The 17,256-nt window shown below is 54.1% G+C and overlaps 6 protein-coding genes across 6 annotated transcripts; 3 read left to right on the top strand and 3 right to left on the bottom strand.

Moving 5' to 3' along the window:
• Positions 1 to 3,860: 3,860 nt before the first annotated feature.
• On the bottom strand, positions 3,861 to 5,771 carry EsH8_V_000762 (SANT/Myb-like DNA-binding domain-containing protein; the record flags this gene model as incomplete). Its single annotated transcript, XM_083273278.1, has 1 exon — positions 3,861 to 5,771. The coding sequence occupies one exon, from the start codon at positions 5,769 to 5,771 to the stop codon at positions 3,861 to 3,863; it is 1,911 nt and encodes a 636-aa protein (XP_083125993.1).
• Positions 5,772 to 6,039: 268 nt separating this feature from the next.
• Positions 6,040 to 7,259, top strand: EsH8_V_000763 (emp24/gp25L/p24 family/GOLD-domain-containing protein; the record flags this gene model as incomplete). Its single annotated transcript, XM_083273279.1, has 3 exons — positions 6,040 to 6,585; positions 6,710 to 7,015; positions 7,110 to 7,259. 3 exons carry the CDS (start codon positions 6,040 to 6,042, stop codon positions 7,257 to 7,259), a joined length of 1,002 nt encoding a protein of 333 aa, XP_083125994.1.
• Positions 7,260 to 8,580: 1,321 nt separating this feature from the next.
• EsH8_V_000764 (uncharacterized protein) lies at positions 8,581 to 9,978 on the bottom strand (the record flags this gene model as incomplete). The annotated part of the gene is made up of 1 exon (XM_083273280.1): positions 8,581 to 9,978. The coding sequence occupies one exon, from the start codon at positions 9,976 to 9,978 to the stop codon at positions 8,581 to 8,583; it is 1,398 nt and encodes a 465-aa protein (XP_083125995.1).
• Positions 9,979 to 11,304: 1,326 nt separating this feature from the next.
• Positions 11,305 to 11,931, top strand: EsH8_V_000765 (cwf18 pre-mRNA splicing factor-domain-containing protein; the record flags this gene model as incomplete). Its single annotated transcript, XM_083273281.1, has 1 exon — positions 11,305 to 11,931. The coding sequence occupies one exon, from the start codon at positions 11,305 to 11,307 to the stop codon at positions 11,929 to 11,931; it is 627 nt and encodes a 208-aa protein (XP_083125996.1).
• Positions 11,932 to 12,535: 604 nt separating this feature from the next.
• EsH8_V_000766 (zinc knuckle-domain-containing protein) lies at positions 12,536 to 13,104 on the bottom strand (the record flags this gene model as incomplete). Its single annotated transcript, XM_083273282.1, has 3 exons — positions 12,536 to 12,543; positions 12,600 to 12,784; positions 12,836 to 13,104. The coding sequence occupies 3 exons, from the start codon at positions 13,102 to 13,104 to the stop codon at positions 12,536 to 12,538; spliced, it is 462 nt and encodes a 153-aa protein (XP_083125997.1).
• A 1,405-nt stretch (positions 13,105 to 14,509) lies between these two features.
• EsH8_V_000767 (uncharacterized protein) lies at positions 14,510 to 17,206 on the top strand (the record flags this gene model as incomplete). The annotated part of the gene is made up of 6 exons (XM_083273283.1): positions 14,510 to 14,560; positions 14,647 to 15,515; positions 15,565 to 15,897; positions 15,946 to 16,034; positions 16,086 to 16,405; positions 16,454 to 17,206. The coding sequence occupies 6 exons, from the start codon at positions 14,510 to 14,512 to the stop codon at positions 17,204 to 17,206; spliced, it is 2,415 nt and encodes an 804-aa protein (XP_083125998.1).
• Between the last annotated feature and the right edge of the window lie 50 nt (positions 17,207 to 17,256).

The following is a 17,256-nucleotide window of genomic DNA, read 5'->3' on the forward strand; positions in this document are numbered from 1 at the left end:
GAGTGGATAGGCGTCCTTGGATTTGCCGTACGGGGATTCCCTCTCCGGACCATGTCTGGTTATTCAAAGATCAGACAAATGTGGAATGACACCCGCGGTGTGGAGCCCAGACTCGTGGCAGGTGTAAGAGCAGCAAACAGAGCAGAGCCTTGGGCCTCCTCATGGTTGTGCCCGGGCATCGTTCCGTCAGGCCCGGGCAGAGATGACATGGCCATTATGTCGACCAGGTACTAGCAAATGCGGCGTGCCTTCATCTCCAGGTGGTGTAGCATGAGCGACTTAGGTGGGCGGAGATGGGGGAGATCAAATGAATTGAAGCAGCCATGGGGACCGAGGTTGCAGGGGTTGTGAGAACCGCGAGGCCAAGCCAAGAGCGAGGAAAGCAAAACAAAAGCGGGGCGCTATAATTCGAGAAAGAGAGGAGCAGAGAAAGATTGTAAGATCCTTGCCCGCCTTCTGTGGAGTTTGTCGTCACCACTAGACCAGGGACGGAGGAGGTAAGATGACTGTGGCAGTACTATGTAAGGATAGGCAAGTTAAAGTAGGTTGGTAGTACACTAACTCGAGCCATGGGGGGAGGGGTGACGATGTTGGCGATGCAGTGGGGAGGCAAGTTGAGGTACATCCGGCGTGATTGGACATGACAATGAGATAGGTGTTGGACGAGATGCTGCATTGAGTAAGATTGACACGGGTGCGAGGGGAATGTATGGTCCAGAGTTCGAGGCCATCTCGGAGAAGGCGAGAGCTGGAGAAAACAGGGCCACCGGATGGAATGCCGTTGGTTCTTGTTTAGGTAGTCGTCGCCCGCCCGGAGACGACATGTCCCATCTGATCTCATGCACCATGCTGCTATTCCTGGACCTGGATGACCGATGATGGACAGTGCCCAGGCTCAGTACATGATAACAGGGGGACGGCTTATCCCGGAATTCTCTGATAATGTGTCGCCGACGCCATTCTCGGCCATCCAGACTCGCCGAATCATGGAACAACACAAAACGCAGATGAGAGGTTGGTGATAGCAGTCGGTGTGGTTGCGGGACAATTGCTGAAAAGGAACGGAAATCGTGGAGAATGGGAGGGGGGAAAAGAGGGTGGCAAGATCCTAGAGCCAACAAGCCTACCTAGGTTCCAACGCTTCCAACACACACACACACACACACACACACACACATCTGGCCTGCCGTTGGAAGTCAACCCCGACTGCCTTGTGTGCCTTGTGTGCCTTGCGTGCCGCCTGCCTCCGTGCCTCAAGTCGATGTACTTCTTTTCAAAACCACGCACCCTAACGCAGATTCCTTATCCGACAGCCTAGGCGACCTTGCTGTGGCTAATAACCAGCAAGGTAAGCAGGCAGGCACCGCGAGGTCGAGGGAATTCCACAAACCCAACCAAACCCCATAATGGAGGGTTGCACAGAAGCGATTCGACACCATTCAGCGCAGACCTTTGGGGGGACAGCAATCGGGCTGGATCTGCGGTTGGTTCATTGCGGGTGGCATGCGCAGTTTGGGGGCTAGCGAGCCCGCTTAGAGCAACTCAAGCGCGCTCTGACAGGGGAGACAGCCCAGGTGGAGGGCAAGGAGGGTACCCAGCACGGGTAACTGCCATGGAACAAGGTACGTACCACATCAGGGAGCTACTCTGTACTGTACACTTTCGTACGACCGGAAAGGATAGGAAAGGAACTTTCGCAATTGAGTGTGGGCCTACCTCGTGCTCGCATTTCTCGCATTTTCGTTCTTTTTGCACTAGCCTGCGGCTATAGGCCCCCGTTCAGCCCTTCGACTTTGGGGCATCATCAGCCCGGAGTTTTTGTTGCCGTGATACCGAGCCTATCCATGTCATCCTACCACTATAGCCCGTTTCTTCTCCACAATGGCTCTGTTTCAACCGTTACCCGGCGAGGAAACCAGATCATATTATGTGGGCTTGCCATCACGTGACTTTTGCAATCTAGTCAGGTGTGGACCAGTCTCCCCTCGTTCCTGACTACCTGACGTGCTTACCTACTTGGCCTTAGCGGCTGTTCAACCTGACATAAGCGGTCGTGTCTGTGCGTGTCCCACCACACTCATCAGGAACGGCAAGCAGGGACCAGGAGGAAATGGTTTTGCAACAGCTGCCACTTCTTGAACCTTCTACCCGGGTCATCCTCCCCATCAATAGGTTGAGATTTGCAATTCTTCTGCTTCCCAAGATAAGAATATGCGCTGTGAGGATCAAACATTTCTAATATTGGATTCTCAAATTCCCCGAGATGCACGACACCGCATCTCCATCACACAAGCTCTCTGCCAGTTGGACATCTAGCCAATTGCATCGCGTCCCTTCAACTAAGCGCCTCCTAAGCGCTCCCTTTCCCTCCGGACAACGTCAAACTCCACGCCACTGACTTTCCTCCTTCTAGAAACTTTCTCTTCCACATGGGCATCCCGGAAGCGTGAGCTCTGCACCGTCGGGGTGTGTAGCTCCTATTAATAACTCCCGGACCCAACAGCATGGCCTGGCTGGCCCTTGGCTGCGACCTTTGCGCGAGTGTCGTGACGATCTCCCTTTCCAAGAACCTCCACCTCCCCTGCTTTATCCACCGGGTGCTATACGCGCCGAGTGGTAGCTGTCTTCATGCAAGGTACCCAAGGGACGACGCATCTCGCGCTCTGCAGGGTGACGAAAGTCTCTTGACTTGCGCCCGGGGTAGGGGGTAAGGCGCGGAGCCGAGCCTAGGGTCCTTGGGCGTCACGCCGATGCTCTTCACCTCGCCTCTACGATCCCCTACGAACCTCTGCCACCTTGCACGAGAGATCTTGAGATGGGCAAATACGCGGCCACCTGTTGACGCCTACCACGCACACCCCCTCCGTGGTCAGATCAGGCAGGACCCTGAAGCCACAAGTCTGATCGTGACGCGAAGACCCTCGCCGGCGTGACCCAGACGGCCTTCCGTCATTGGGCTGGTCACTCTTGACAGCACGGGTCCAGATATCTGGGACCTCTGAATCTCCGGCGCCCATATCCCCATCTGACAAACTACAGGACCCGGTTCCAAGGCACGGTGAAGCGGGCACGCGGCATGCCAGTACAACGTAGCCGCTCTCCACGTTGATATTTTTAGCTGCCGTTGCTATATTAAGATAGTAGCCTCACCTGCAGCCGCCGATGAGTTGCATCTTGCTTAATGAGACGTCATGTCCCGCGTTGAAGTCCATGGGTTTCCCACCACAAGACCCCTTATCTTTCAACCACAGCTCGCGCCGTAATCTTACATCGTAAAAAAGAAACCGGTGCTCATTATTCCACTTCACATTTGGATATCAGATCTGCACCACCCCTGAGTCATCTTACAACTAAGCGCGGGGTCCCCAACCTGCGGTGTAGCTCAATCCCCGGCGGTTCTGGCATGCGGTAGCCCACATGCCATCGTTGCTGTATGTTCTCGGCGTTGTGTTTCATAACTCCCCTCTCATTGCTACCTTGTCCTGGAAGACAAGGGCGGATCAGCCAAAGAAACCCCTGCTCACATCTCCCACGTAAGGCAACACCTGGCATACAGCAGTCATGTCTCTCATTTCGTCGTTTCAAACTTTGATTCCCGTCATGTACTCTACAGGTGGCGATTGTTCCTATCTGTCAATACCCATGACATACAACCTGCATAGTTTGCCCAACACTCGAACCGGGCCACGTGTGCGGCCCCTCGACCGATGTTTTGCTCGTGCTCGCATCAGACCAGGGGTGGACTCGCCGAACCTTCTCAGAGGCTCACGTTTTGTGATATCCCTTATCCTGTCGACCCTGTCACAGCGCGTAGCGACGAAAAGTACTTCGCTGTCCGATGGTACTTTGATGATACATGTCTACTTCTTCTGCCTCTTGGCGCTCTTGTCGTCACTCACGGCACTCAAGACGCTTGCGCTTCGTTTGTGCGACGCCCCGCTACTGCCCGGCCGTGTCAGTTTCTCCTTCTCCGTATCACCCTTTCCTTCGTCCACGGTGGACGACGCGTTCACCTTTTCCTCCCCGTTCTTTGCCGGAAGTGCCTCGGCGTCGGCCTCATCGCCGTTCGACTTCGGGTCATCCGTTTTGGCAAGCTCTGCGTTTGCGGCTTCTGCTTTTTCTTCGCCGCCCAGAGCCTTGTCCTCCTTTTCATCTGTTGTCCGACCTTCACCCTCGACTTCCTTGGTCTTAGCAGCTGGGTCAGCTTCTGTCTCCTTTGTCTTCTCCCGCTCCGCCTTCTTGGCCAGCTCGAGCTTAATTTCGGCATCGATCTTGTCTGTGACTTTCCTAGCGTCGAGCAGACTATTCACAGCTCCGAGGAGCAGCTCGTATTGTGTTGTTACCGGGGCAGTAGGCATCACTAGCCGTGGCGGGATGTCCAACTCATTGAGTGTATTCATGATACGTAACTGTTGTTGATTAGACTTGTGTGTGAACAGCTTGTTGATCTTCTCATATCGGAAGGTTGGCCCGCTGGACAGGCGATCGTGATGCGTAACACCGTAGACATGCATCTCGGCCTCGGAGAGCTTGCGGCGTTCCTGCTGCTGCTGGCCCTTCTTTCCACCGGCCGGTGCCGTCGGCGTTTGCGCGACGCTGCTGACAGAATCTTTTTGTGGCTTTTCGGGTGGCGCGGCGGTAGTAGCGGCTGCGGCGATGCTCTCGCGGCGGTTGGCGTTGTCTGCCACTGCCGCCGCGGGCTGCTGACCCGGAGGCGCTGCGGGACTGACGCCATCTGCGGCCATGAGCGACTTGCGTTTCTTAGACTTGTCGGCATTCATCAGATTCTGGAGCAGGGTCTGCAAACCAGCGCTGGACTTGAATGCACTGATGTCCTGGTCAGTGTGTGGGTAGTCCAGACGGTTGTACAGCTCGCGGCGCTCCTCGTTGAACCGGTCACTGCGCGCAAGAATACGCTTGATCTCCAGCAACAGCGACTCCTCCTCCTTGGCCTCCTCCTTTGATCGCGTCAGGGCGTTGTTGGCGAAGTCCTTCCGCAGCTTCTCCTGATTGGCGTTGAAGTTTGCCATAAGCTCGTGGAGTGTGTACTCGGGCTGTGTCATATACTGGACAGGCTTCTGGACCGCCATCATCTTCGCCGCAACCTCATAGTATCGTGCTTTCAGATCCTCCATCGTTCTAGGCTTCGGCACGGGGATGATGGCCTTACTCTCATCCCCGTCCGCAGACGCCTCGCCATTGATGGCCTCCGGTACGTAGTCGTAGCGGTCCCAAATTATTGGCCACCGCAGGTCAAAGTCCTTGACAAGCCCCAGCAAGTAATCAGTCTCCTCCTTGGTCCAGTCGTCGCTCTGCAGGTTTGTGCGGTACTGGTCCTCGCTGTACTGGGGTACGTCGACCTCGACGTTGAATTTTGCAAACATTGAATCCTCGGGCTTTGGCGGCGTCTGCTCGCCCTCCGCGTCCTTCATCTCAGCGTCGCCGGTCTGCTGTGCATTTTCGGTCCCTGTTGCCGTCGTCTTCCGCTTCCAGTGCTTCAGCACCAATGCGCCGCTGTCTCCCCGCGCCGAGTTGGTGAATGACTTGAGCTCCCATTTTGTCGCCGGCTTCCTGCTTGCAAACCGACGCTTCTTGAAAATCGAGACCTCGGGTACGATGGCGATCGGGTTGTCGCCGCCCAGGTTCTGGACCTCGCGGGCGAGACCTTTCAAATTCGGGCGATGGGCGGAGGTTTTTTGCTTTTTAGCCGGTCTAGGTCCAGCGTGGCTGTCGGGAAGATTTAGGACGTCTCGCACGTCGGAGGACGTCATATTTGCGGAGGTGAGGGTAATGAGAAGTCGTTCGGCGTCAGGCGTTTGGTTGAGGGTGGGTTATTTTTTTTATTGACGGCGACGGGTCTGCTCGGTCGCATCAAATCATCGACGGTCGGCGCACATGCATCAAGCAAACGGGTATCATAAATTTGAAAGACGGCGTCGTGATTAAAATGGGTTATTTGGACAGTATGGAAGATTCGTTGAGGCAGAAGGGAAAGGTCAAGCAAGGTTGATTGATTGATGGCTCCAAATCCACACCAAAATGCAGCAATTCCAGGACGCGAAGTCGCATTTGCCGGCGCGCAGGCTGTCTCTTTCGCCGCACGTGACCCACCTTGCCGGAGAAGAATGGTCAATGCCACCCCTGTGCACCGCCAATTTTTCGAACGTGGCAGCTTTCAAGTGCTCCCGCGCACCTTGGGACTTTAATGTGGATACCAGAGGGAACTGGCTGATCTGGCGCTACCAATTCGGGAACGAGAGCATCTTCAATTCCCCTCGACAGTCGAAAATCAGTGACGACAAGCACGACCGGTTCAAGTCGACTCTTCCCGAGACACCAACGGTTCCCCCGTCCGCCAATTCGATTCGCATTTCATTCAAAATGAGGCCGTTCCTCCCCTTGCTCTCGCTGAGCGCCGTCGCGCAGGCGCTCTACTTCTACATCGATGGCACCTCGCCCAAGTGCTTCTATGAGGAGCTCCCCAAGGACACACTTGTTGTCGGCCACTACACTGCCGAGGAGTGGGATGACAGGATCAACCAGTGGGCCAAGCATGATGGCCTCAGCATCTACATCTCCGTCGACGTGAGCTACTCCCTGATCTTGCTTTTCCACAACCAAGCTGCCACATAGCTCAGCTGTTCATGATGCCCCCTTTCCGGCGTTGTACTCCCAACGAAAGATCTAGTCTAACAAGGAAACTTTCCAGGAAACCTTTGATCACGATCACCGCGTAGTCTCCCAGCGAGGCCAGGCATCAGGCCGCTTCACCTTCACGGCCGCCGACGACGGAGACCACATGCTCTGCTTCACCCCGTCCTCCACCTCTGGCCGCGCTGGCTGGCTTTCGCTGCACTCCCACAACGGCGGGATCAGGCTCACACTCGACCTCGCCATCGGCGAGAGCAGCATGATTGAGAGCGCTGACAAGAGCAAGCTTGAGGACGTCGCAAGCCGCGTCAAGGACCTCAACGCTCGTCTGCAGGATATTCGCAGGGAGCAAGTCTTCCAGCGTGTAAGTCTACCCCATTCCTTGGCCCTATTGTCCTCCGCACTGGCCGCAGTTGCTCTTATATGGTACGTTGCAATGCTAATGGAGATAAAAACAGGAACGCGAAGCCGAATTCAGAGACCAGTCCGAATCCACCAACGCCCGTGTCACCAGATGGATGTTGATCCAGCTCACTGTTCTGGCTGTCACCTGCACCTGGCAATTGTCGCATCTGCGGTCTTTCTTCATCAAGCAGAAACTCACGTAAGAACAAGGGGCGGAGAAGGAAGGTTTGGGGAGTTACCAGCGCATCAGGGGTCGAAAGAGTCGATCGATCCTGGAACACAACCCATGTTGGAAGGGAAGGGGGCCACTGTGCGGTTCCTCGTACCCCCTGCTCATGCTGGCTTTAAGCTTGGGAAACGGACTTGTAATGATATACACACTATCTGTAGCTATGAAAGCGAAGCTCTGTCAACGAAGCATACGTCTAAAGGTTCAAGATGTTCGTTGATCCGAGATAACCCATGTGTTACGTATAGCTCTCACCAGGCTAAACTAATATGCCGTGCTGTTGTCTGCTACAAAAGAACAGAAAAGGAAGCAGAATGATCGAGAGAGGGCATGGATACCCTAGTGCCTGCTGTAAGGAATACTAGGGATATCGGGAGTCGATGGATGTACTGTTAAGAATGTAAGCATTGTAGCTTTTCGGGGAGCATTACCGCAGCCATGTGTCATTCATGTTGTTGTGCCCAAAGCCACGACGCACCCATAGAGTGCCAGCAAGATAACGCTCTTCCCCCCCTGACCCCTCTTACGGGTTGATTTTTTATACACGCAGAGGCAGATACAAGACAGGCCAGATTAGCTGATCGATGACGAAGTACTAATTCACAATTGAGCAACCTCTTGTATCAAGCATTACTGACTCGGTGGCGATTGCCTCGGTAGATAGTCATGTAACTTGTCTACGCACACAGCAGGACAGAATAAATGAAAGGCAATACACAAAGAGCTGGAAAACAAATACACGCCGCCCTTGATATCAAACAGCAACCACATCTCTGGCGCAATTTGTCCTTCTCGTGTCTTCAACATCGGAACCCTGAGCCTTGAATAGTGCCGTCATATAACGGGCTAATCTCCAAGGAGGAATGCATTTTCCGTGATTGCCAGTTCGAGCTCTTCGAAAAGCAGAGCCACTCACTGCAAATCTGCCCACCCTACCAGCAGAAAAGCAGCCTTAGAAATACTTGGTGCACACTCTCGGGACATTTCAATTGGGCCATATTCAGGTGTCTACCCTCGCAGCGTTTACGGTAATGTCCGTTGCAGCCCGTTGTAGCCTGTAGCCCAATGCGAGGTGATCCTTGCTGTCAGCCATTTCAACGCCCCAGGCCATCAACTTTGGTGTTGATGTACAGTATTGTAGATGATCGTGGGTGCTACAATGTAACAGAAGCAAATGGTAAGATGAGTGGGTATATTTCTAATTATATATCATATTCATGGTTCAAGACTGAGCGTCTTGACATATGGCAGACATCTGTACACGAAGGTGGGCTGTTGCCAGGTTCATTCAGCCTTCACAGCTGCAGTCCAATATCGGCGTCAAGCGTAGCTATTGGCTGAGCCTCCTCATTCTTCTTCCTGTCGTCGATGGTCTTCTCCATCTTCCTCAACGCGGCCTCCCTATTAACCAATTTTGAAAAGGCCCTCAACGTGTAGTCGTCCGCCTCATGTCCGGCAGCCTCGAGTCGTTGCAGCGAATGAACCGTCTTATTGACATCTTGGTTCCTTGCGTGACCCGCGACCAGTGTGTTCCAAGTGACCAAGTTCGGCTCAATGCCGTGCTGACGCATCATAGCGAGGATGCGTTCACCAGAGCCCTTCTCCTTGTGGAACATGAACCCGTGCAACAGGATGCTCCAGGTGAAGACGCTTGGCGCAGGGTGAAGCGGCGACGGCACTGCAACGGCCTCGTCTAAGGGGTGCCTCGCGGCACTGTCTGATTTGCTCCGCTCCTCAAGAGTGTGCTTAAGCATGTCGCCTATGATGTCCAAGGCTGCGCGGAGCATGCCCGGAGATTCGCAGAGGGCCTTAATAATAACATCATACACGAATGTTCCCTTCTCCTGGACAAAATTCGTGGCGACGGGGCTACCATTAGATATTAGCTGTCTGAAATAGGCGTACAGCGAGATCAAGCTAATTGGCTGCGTGAGGCTCTTCACGTAGGCGATAAACATGATGCCCAGGGTGGCACCAGTTGGGCTCAGCTTGTCAGGAACAGCCGACATGGCTGTATCCAGTGCAGGAAAGAGCTGTCGGGGTAACTGCCAATCTGCGGGCATCTCCAGACCTCGAGATGCATCGAGATAACGGGAGAAGTCCACGGGAACAAGCGCCTGCAATGGTGCCAGATGGAAGATCTTGGAGTAAAAATGCAGCATAGGGCCAAAGGCCGGGACGGAGCCAGGTCCTGCCCTTTTGTTGTCTCTTGTTTCTGCTTCGGAGAAGTGAAGCACAGAAAAGAGGAGGTCATTCAAGAAGGGCACGTCGATGGCATTATACTCGATAGCTCCATCCACGACACGCTCAACAGTCGATGCTGAAAGCGCCCTCTTCGCTCCGTCAAGGAGAGTAGACCACATGATCGTATCCGGTTCGATGTCATGCCGTCGCATCACCTGGAAAACCTCCCAAGCTGTCCCAGACTGGCCTGTAAGACACAGGGACCTGATTACTGCTGTGTAGTTAACCATATTGGGAACGAAGCCGTGCTCCAAAAGGAGGCCAAACGCATCCGCGGCGGAAAATTCGTCGCTGGTTTTGATGCTCTGAGGATCGAGAGCCAGAATGGAGGTGCAGAGACTTGACCACTGCCTGGAGTTGAGGTCAGCACCACCTTCCTCAATGGCTTCGATGGTCATTTGCAGAGCAAGTTCCTTGTGCTGCGGGGCCTTTGAGAGTCGGCTTGCCATGTGGAGGAGTGTGTGCCGGTGGATTTTGTGACCATTCTCCCTCAGGCAGTGGTAAAGAACATCAATGTTTGCCATGCCAGGGTCGTTTGTAAGGCTATAGATAGTGTTTTGCCGCAGCCGCACATGGTTATGAGGCGTCGTATTGATAATCGCAATGGCAAAGTCGCGCAGAGACTTGGCATGGGTTGCAAGTACATTGCCAGAAAGTACTCTTTGCCACTTTGCTAGAAAGTGAATGGCATCTTTGATGGCATAGCCAGGTGGTGTGAAGTCTTGGGTGGTGGCTTCAAGGACAGCGAGAGCCCGATCAGGGCAAGACCACAGAGCAGAGAACATAAGGCTATGCCAACTGCTGCTCTTCTTCTGAGTCGCCCAAGAGTCCCACTCTCCAATTGCGACTTCAACTGCTTGGCGGTCCAGTATCCAATCCAGCCTTGCTGGGACTTTGTAAGAAGCACCTTGTGATGTGTACTCAATCAACCTGATTAAGTCGTTTTTCCAGTCCGTGAACCGTTTTAGCTCCGTCTTGCTGTAACTATGTCGTAGATAACCATATTCTTGGTATCTTGAGGTCTTCTCTTGTGCCAGCTCTTGCGCCCAAGAGCTTTTGTCCTTCGAGGCTGCAGTCCCCTCGGCTTCGATACGTTTTACGGACTGTCGCAAGTAGGAGTTCCGTCGGTTTCTTATTAACTCGATGGCGGGATCAGGTCCCAAGTGCTTCGGTTTGACTTTGCGAATAATGAATGGCGTTTGGCCAGTGGACTGGCTGGCTAAGGTGCTTTCACGCCGAGACTGGACGAGCACTTGGACTTTGCCAGCATTGAATGAATGGCGGCCATGTTGCTGGATGCGCTGCAGGCACGGCCGGCAGATGAAAGGTTGCGACATCGTTCAGGAAAGGTTGGAGACCCAACGCGGAAGAAGGGAGTCAGCTCGAGTAACAGTTGGATTGCTGAGGCGGCATATTTGAGTTGAATAATCGCAGTACGGTGGTGGTGTTCGTTAAGCTTGAAGGTTTGAAATGAGAATCGCGAAATTTTGGCCGCTACAGCTTCCAGAAGACCCCTGTACATCTGGAAGGTAAGTGCGACTTTGGAGAGAGTCTGTGCATCGTTAGTGCATTCCATGGAAGTGTTCCGCAGTGACTGCAATGGGCTTGTCAAATTTCGGCCCCACTCCCAGCCAACCACCGATCTTCAACCGTCAACTTCCTGATTGAACGCACCTGCAAAAGTTCGTGCTTGTATACAACCCCCGATTCACGAAGCCAAGGCTATTACACCGAAACCCCGACCATTATAATTGTCCATCTGAGAAATCATCATCATGTCGAGCTCGCAAACAACGCTGGGCGCGGCAGTAGACGACCGCAAAGCGCGCCTTGCAAAGCTCAAGAACCTTAAGAGAAAACAACCAACAGACGAGATCGTCGCTCCAGAATCGGAACGTTCAGCCTCACCTCCAGCAGAGCCCGATGTTACGAGATTACACCTGTCTGGCCGAAACTACGACCCTGAAGTGCGCGGGCCCAAGCTTGGCTTCGAGGCGCCCCCGACTCAAGACCTAGAGAAGCCCACACTCGAGGAGCTGGCGGCAGACATCGAGGCCGACGTGAGACAAAAGGCGGCCGAGGAATCGCAAGACGACAAAGGGATCGATCTGTTTAAACTCCAGCCGAAGAAGCCAAATTGGGACTTGAAGAGAGACTTGGAGAAGAAGCTGGAAGTTCTGAACGTGCGGACGGACAATGCCATTGCAAGATTAGTGAGGGAACGCATCACCGGTGCGCAAAAAGCAGCCGCAAAGTCGAAGCACGTCGAATCAGGGAGCACGGATGGCGATGCGGCTGGAGTGGATGGCATCGCGCTAGTTGAAGGAGTACGGGTCCGAGAGAGGGAGGAAGAGGAGGACGAAAGACGGGAGAAGGAGGCGGACGAAGACTTGGCTGTTTAAGCGGTGTAGACATGTATGGATGGTAAAAGCTCCTTGTATTATGGTTTTGGGTCAGGCCCGAACTCGCCTGGCCAACAAATAATTGATACCCAACGGCTACCTGCCCGTGTTCAATGATTGCGTCAGGGCCAATCTCTTAGAGAATGGACTGAGGCTCCGTTCACGCTGTGGTTGTCTCTGTTCCTGTCTTCCCTCCTGCCTATCGTTCCTGACACCACGACCAAAACGATTGTCGGGCTCGTCTCGATAACCGGCGTTTCTGTCGCTACGGGTGGGACGGCTTTCGCGTCTCTCGCCCCGACGGTCAGGAGACCTAGATAATGATCGTCGGCTACTGCCGGCATCCTTGCCACGAGAGATGGATGATTCTCTCGAACCAGGAGAGTCCCGGGCATACCCAAGAGTCTGGGCCGGCCTCCCAGCTGGTCTTGCATGGTCATCATCCCTCTCACGATACCTCCGCTCATGACTTGGGGGAGGTGAACGGCTATCACGAGACAGCGATCTCTGGCGACGTCGAGGCGGCGATTGTGTCTGTCTGCTTCCGGCTGACCTTCTGGAAGCGGGTCGCTCAACTTCGCTCTCTGGACTGAATGACGTTTGCCTAGTGGACTTGCGACCATCGGGAGATTTCTGTCTCCGCCGGGAAGGCACGGGGGACGGCGAACGTCGTCTGGGCGGGGGCGGCGAGACGGAGCGGTTTGTGGAGATAGTGGAAACGGAATCAACAGACTCGGACCGTCTGCGTTTGGCCTGCGTTTGTCTGATAAGTTCTTCGTCCCTTTCCTCTAGCTCCCGCTTTCTGGCCCTTTCGGCCTCCTTCTTGGCGAGTTCCTCATCTGCAATACCCTTTCTGCAACTCACATTAGCAAACGGTTCAATTACGAGTATGAAGCAAACTTACTTGCGCTGCGCATCGTCTGGCACTTCATTTGTGAGTTTGGGCATGAGCTTCGGGTTGCGTAATTGTTGGGTTCGGGAAGGCCGCGACACATAAGGTCTGGCTTGAGCCGACTCCTTGCACTCATATGTGTAGTGACGTTCTGTCAAAGTCAGCACGAGGATTGTGATGAAGCGGTCGATGATGGACTTATCTCTCTTGAGGCATCTTTGACACTGAACGTTTGCCGGAGTGGACTGGCGAGGACCGCCACGTCCCCTGTAGGAATGCATTGGAGAACGGTTGTTGATTGAATGATGGTTCTAACGATGAATATCGGTTTTTACTATGTCGGCGTCTTGTCCCCGGCTGTTGTCTATTTCGGAATTTTGATCTGCGGTGCACAGGCCAATTCACGTTGAAAGATTTCTCGTTTCTCTTGAAAACCGGAGATCAGAGTCTCAGTTGTAATAGTCTTGTTGAGGCAGAGGGTAATATTCAACCGTTCCTGGAAGTGCCCAGGGTTTTAATTCATCCAGTGTATCTGCAACGAGATGAGATTTGGCCCAGGGACTGTGTAGACAACAACGATTGCCAGCTGCTTACCTAACCAGGCTGGTACCCATTTGCACCAGCCCCCTAGCACTAGCCACAACGTCAGGTTTCCGTCAGGTTCAGGCCCAGGAATCTGCCGACACTAAGCCACTTTCGGCTCAGTCTGTGGCCTTTTGTCTCTCGCCAGCCAACCTAAGCCCGAGACCTGCTCAATCCTCACCAGAATTTGTGACCACCACCCGATTCTTCAGCCTGACGTCCCACACGACGTTGCGGAGGAGATGGCAGCCGTCTGACACCATCTTGTACCAACTTGAGACCGCCGTCCGCTCGATTGGGAGTCGCCGGCATTTAAGCTTCTTGCTCCTCTACAAAGGCTCGGCGATCAAGAAGAGTGACCCAGAGACCTCACACACATACAGTGAGAGATCAAGACATTATTCGTTATACCATTACGGATACCTTGCTTGCACTGAGCGAGCGAGGCACCAAGCGAGTTGCCGAGGGTGAGTGAGCCTTAGCCTAAGAAACTGTCGGTTCCGTTCTCCAGTTTCCCCATCTTCTTTTTCCCTTTTCAGCGCAATCCAAAAACCCACACACAGCTCTGCCAATTCCCTCCCACTCACTACCTTCCTATCGTCTACACCACACCACCCGTACCACCCACACCACCACTCCTCTCTCCCCTCAAGCCTGTGGCGCTCTTTCCGCCTTGCAGGCCGTCAAACATCAAATCGACTTGCTTCGTCCGTTGCGCGCCCGTCTACCAGCTTGCTGCGACCAAGTCCTGGCTACAACCGCTGACAGACAGCCACCAGGCGCAGACCTGGTCGAAGTATCGGACGACGCCCCTCTGACGAAGAACTGGGGCTGCCAACCATCGACCATCCAAAAACACAGCAGCTACGATGACGAGCCTGTCCCGACGATGATCCACGGTACTTTTTTCTCGCTCTGCAGGCCCGCCTTGATCCAGTTTGTTCCTTGAATCCGATACCGTCTTTAATCGCGTTCGATTCGGAAATTCAATTCGTCTCGTCGCGCGCTATTGTCTTTACCCGAGCGACCCCCGACAGACGACTTCCACTTCTATTCCACTGCCCACGACTGAAGTCGAGCCCTCTCTTAACCTCCACTCCAGCTATGGCTACTGCCCAGATGTCGTCTAACATTCCCAAGCCATCTTTCGCAAAGGTGCGGACCGCTTCTGAGCTACCCCTCCTTCTCATAGCTCAGTGGTTGCCTGGTAATAAATGCTAACTTTGCTTGCGCTTGTTTAGGTTGCTGCATCAGCATCAAAAGACAACCATCCCGTCACTACTGTGCGACGAGTAACCGCGCCAGCTCAAGACCGCCCAGACCAAGCTGCTCCAGCCGGCGTTGTCCCTGTGCCTACACCCGTTGTTGCAAACGGAGCTGATAGCCGCCTATCCGCGGCAATGAACCCCACGAAGCCTGCCTTGAGCGCGGCCAAGCGCGACCCTGGCCTGTCGAAAAAGCCCGATGCGACCGATACTGTTGTGGATGGGCTGAAGGATTTGAATATCGGACAACGAACGCCCAGCCTCGTTGTGAATGGGACAGGGTCAACGTTTACTGAGCGATCAAAGTCAGCGACGAAGGATGGATCAGATGATTCACAGAGAGCTGACTCCAGCTCGGAGCTCGGCACCAAGCCTCCTAGTTTGGATGGAAAGAGTATCACTTCGGGAACAACCTTCGCATTGGATGAGAAGGAATCATTACGACCCGACGACAGCGCCAGCGTAAAAGCCGCGGGAGCTGAAGATGACGACTCATTTTCATTTCGAGGTCCAAATCTCCCAAGTTCGAGAATGGGCTCCGATATTGCGGCGCGTGCGAGAGGCATCATCCAGCTAGGCGACATGCCAGACCGCCGCCTCACTCAGCCTATCTCTGGGTCCCTGAGCCAGGGCATGATTACTCCACAGAGCGCTTCGTCGGATCAACCCCAACTGCCAACCTCTAACGCGTTGTCGGCCAATCTTCCAGACTCGGCCAATCTCTTGAATACCATCTATGGACAGGCGCCAGATGAAAAGCTTCTCGAGGCGATGGCATCCCCCAAGGACCGACTGTTTTTGTTACGGTTGGAGGCAGAATTGATCAAATTTGTTCAGAATTCCAAGTAAGTGCTTTCTGAGTGAATCAAAAGGCGTTTGACTGACACCATCTAGGGAACCATACATGGACTTTCCTCCGTCAAACTCTTTCTGTCGGATGCTGACCCACAAGTTGGCTGACTACTATCGGATGACGCATCAATATGAATCCCGCATTGGATCAGTGCGAATCTTTAGAACCCCATATGCTAGGGTTCCTGAGTCGCTAGCTAGTATCGCTGCTCCAGAGACCAATTCTGAGACTCCTCCTCCACCTGCAGTTCTTCCGCGAAAGATTATGCGACGCGGAGAGGAGGGAGAGCATGCTTCTGCTAGCGCCTCTCCGTCTAAGGCTACTTCAGAAACTGGCAGTGACTCCAAGGACAAATCGGCCGCTGCGAATCAGAAGTGTGTGCCTTCGTTCCATTCACGGGTACCCTTTACTGACTTGTGTAGATTATCAAGGGAACAGCGTGAGGAGGCATATAAGCAGGCCCGTGAGCGTATTTTCGGCAACTCCGAAAAGACCGGTGAATCCACGCCTGGTATGTATGTTGAATGAAGCTTTCCTGTACTGCAGCTGACTGTGTTCCTAGATAACGAGGGTGAAAACGGCATCTCACGTGCCAGTTCGGTCTCTGCCAAGGATAAGTCCAAGAGGGGCAAGACTGGCAAACAGAGGCGTGATGATTCAGATAGCTTCGACTCGAGACACAACTATACTCCCTACTGGGGTCCGCAGCAACAGACATGGATGCCGCAACCCCAGTATGTACCTGTATCCAACCAGTATGGTGCTCCAGTCCAGCAACCGTACCCCAACCAGATACAGGCTCCGTACAACACCACGCCGACGCAATCTTTTGCCCCTATGATGCCTAATACGGGATACAGTCCGTACCCCAATATGCCACCGGTAAGTAAAGCATTTCCCAGTCACAACAGCCAAGCTAACCGGTGCCAGTACCAACCCCAAGCAAACCAGCCACAATTCCAACCCCCTTCGAATGCCAGGACCTATGGGGGCTCCGGGCCTGCCCCTTCGCAGCAAGGTTGGCAGCAAGGGTTTGGGCCGGCACCGGCACCGGCACCAGTACCGGCGCCTATGACACCTTCCGGTGCTAACGCAACTCCCTACACCCCGCGGGGCATGTCCGCCCCGCCCGCTCAAAGCACTGTTCCGTATATGTACGGACAGCTACCGGCCAACATCAACCCCAATGACCCCAAGAGCCAGCACCCCATTCCTGGTAGCTATAATCGGCATGCCTTTAACCCCAAAACCCAGTCGTTCGTTCCTGGCAATGGCATGACCCCGATGCAGCCACCTCAACCGCCATTCAGTGCCCCTGGGTCCCATCATGGCAGCCCCCAGATCGGCTCGCCTCACTTGGCATACACCGGCTACCAGCAGCCAGGCCCGCCGGCACCTTACGGCGTTGTTGCGGGCTATGGTATGGTTAGACAAGGGTCTAATAACTCATTTTCCTCATACCACCCCCCACCTCCCCAGCACCCTCATCACATCAACCCTCTGCCCCAAGCACCGGGTCCTCATATCTTGCCTCAGCATCCCCCGCAACACCTTCCACAAAATCCTTCTCCTCACATCCCCAACAAACCCATACCTCAGGGCCCAGCCGGACAGACGTTCAGCCACCTGCCGCAATATGGCAATCCTGCCAGTTTGCCGCAAAAGCCAAACATGGGCGTTTAGGCGAGCATCTGGCCTCTGCTAAAGGTCTACGGCACAATGAACGGCGTATG

Source organism: Colletotrichum jinshuiense, chromosome 5 (assembly GCF_051148585.1).
Source record: "Colletotrichum jinshuiense chromosome 5, complete sequence".
NCBI classification, from domain to species: Eukaryota; Fungi; Ascomycota; class Sordariomycetes; order Glomerellales; family Glomerellaceae; genus Colletotrichum; species Colletotrichum jinshuiense.